The 2,195-nt window shown below is 51.3% G+C and overlaps 1 protein-coding gene across 1 annotated transcript in view; it reads right to left on the reverse strand.

Annotated features, from left to right (window-relative positions):
• LOC100902899 (cleavage stimulation factor subunit 1) overlaps nt 1-1,451 on the reverse strand; it is a 2,232-nt gene extending 781 nt beyond the window's left edge. Inside the window, exons 1-4 of the mRNA XM_029112429.1 lie at nt 1,267-1,451; nt 793-1,012; nt 518-691; nt 97-405 (exon numbers count right to left, since the gene is read on the reverse strand). Coding sequence (XP_028968262.1) covers nt 97-405; nt 518-691; nt 793-1,012 — 703 coding nt within the window. The 5' untranslated portion in view covers nt 1,267-1,451. The remainder of the gene's footprint in view (nt 1-96; nt 406-517; nt 692-792; nt 1,013-1,266) is intronic.
• Nucleotides 1,452-2,195: the final 744 nt, after the last annotated feature.

Genomic DNA, 2,195 nt, shown 5'->3' on the forward strand with positions numbered 1-2,195 from the left:
CCCCTCCCCCCCCCGACCAAGTTCTTCATCAGCTATCTCATATAGTGTTTCTCACGGTAGCTAGGCTCGACTCGTGAAAAAACTTCGGGGGCTCACCGTTCGGGTGGAACGAGATGAAGGATACGGGCTCCGACTCTCGAATTGCTTTGAGGGCGCGTCTAGTCGACGGCCTCGTGAAGTCGAAGATTTTGATCGTGAAATCCCTTGAGCCCGATGCAAGAATTTGTTGTCTGGGGTGGAACGCCAAAGTCGTCACTTCGAAGTCATGGTCGTACAATATTCTAATTACGGGATGGGTCTCCATTCGTTTCTGTATCGTCTCAAGCTGGAAGTCTCGCGGTCCAGCCGTATTCATCGTGAGAATGCGCTCCACGCTGAGTATTTTGATTGATGAATCGACAGAACCTGAATGGAGGGATATTCAAAGGACTATGAAGAGTGATCTTCTTTCAGCTGATAAGGGGAAATCCGGATCTGGACCTTCTCACTCGGATCCCTTCCCACTTCGAGAACGCACCTGTAGCTAAGAGCGTTCCATCTGCATTAAAAGCCCCAGCCCTGCATTCGGATTTGTGAGATGTGACGTACAGCGTCTCGTACTGCGCGGGATCAGGCGAAAAAGTCGTTGACTCGGTCTCGAACTCCAAGTCCAGACTCGGGCCCAGGGTGTACAAGTCTTCCGATGCATGACCTGATCGGAGGGAGTTATTCGTTGGGAATTATCCGATGCACAGGGAATATCACGGTTCTGAGGGAACTCGATCCAGAAGTTTGAGCTAAACCCCGCGATACCTGCCAGGAGCCGCAGTCCTTTTCTATCCGCCTCACTCTGTAGTCCGCTTCGCATGACGTGCAGAAGTTTGTCGGACGGCGGACAGGCTTGACGAATTCCAGCAGCAGCGATTAGCGATGCTGCAAGCTCTTGATGGCCGTCATAGTACAGCTGTGAGATCATCAGTTTGTAGAGCGTTTCCCGATCTTCCACAGTCGGACTTCCCTCTGGATTGAGCATCTGCGGGAAATACATAGGATTAAACTGATGAGATATCGTCCAAGTCGAGTACTGCACGCAAATCACGGAAAGTCTCCCAAGGGTCCCGGGTCTCCCGGGGGCATCCGCCGAAGATGGCAGTCCATGACAAAGCCTCGAACGGGAGTCCCTGCCGTCGGGAATAGGAGGTCGGAAATCACGAGGCCTCGCTCGGAATCCCCTCGTCTCTGTCCGTGTGCGCTACCGGATGGAAGCTCATGTCTTAGGATACTCACGGCTCTATTCGTTGGAATCCCCGTCGAGGGTCGAATCACGGAACTCTGTGTTGAGAAATCGGAGTGAAGATCAATAAAACTTGTTTCTAGGAGCCCCAGAACGCCATAAAGGGGGAAACACAGGATAAAAACATATTCTTGCGTAGAGCGGCGGAGACAGATTGTTTTCTCCGGCAGGGCACTTGCGCGAATGCTTTGGATGTACCCCTCGCTCACGTGCGAGAGGAATAAGTGTTTTCGGAAGCTCGACCCTGAACGATGGGAGGGAGCCGCCACCGATTCCCCAGCTGAAGGACGCTCCTTCCAACACTATTGGAGCCTTAGGGCACTGACGAAATCGTCGTCAAGGAATTCCTCAGTTTTGATTGTCAGCAAATATTTCAGACGCGAAGCGTCTAGGTATTTTTCATCAGTCATCGGAGATTAACCTCGGTGTTAGTCTTTCTCATCGGAGGCTCAGGATCGGCGGAGCACTATTATTAGAAACTCGTATCAAATCAAGTTTTCCAAGTGCTTAAATTACTCTTCGCCGAATCCAGTGTTTCTACTCTGCGAAGAGCGGGGGTCGGAATGAATTGAATGAATGAATAACTCCTTTATCACAAAAGGGGGGGCCTCCTAGCGGGGCAGAAAATATGTACATAAGTGGAGTATCGTAGGCGCCGGGAGATTCTCCATGCGAAGAGCGAGTTAATTCTATTTGTGTTTGCGATGAAACGGGGCTGTACTGAGAGACCGTGTCGAAGATTGGTCTTGCGAGTCGTGAACAACCTATCGAAGAGATCTGCACGCCTGAGCTGTTTGAGAGCCGATAAATTACGGTGTTCCAGCAGCTCTGAGATCGGTGTGAGGTGCGAGATATCCGAATAAGGCCCGCACCTGAACTTCAGACGCCTGATGAAGCACTTCTGTACTCCCTCTACCGCTGA

The sequence above is a fragment of the Galendromus occidentalis genome, unplaced genomic scaffold, assembly GCF_000255335.2.
Source record: "Galendromus occidentalis unplaced genomic scaffold, Mocc_1.1 scf7180000077500, whole genome shotgun sequence".
In the NCBI taxonomy this organism is placed as follows: Eukaryota; Metazoa; Arthropoda; class Arachnida; order Mesostigmata; family Phytoseiidae; genus Galendromus; species Galendromus occidentalis.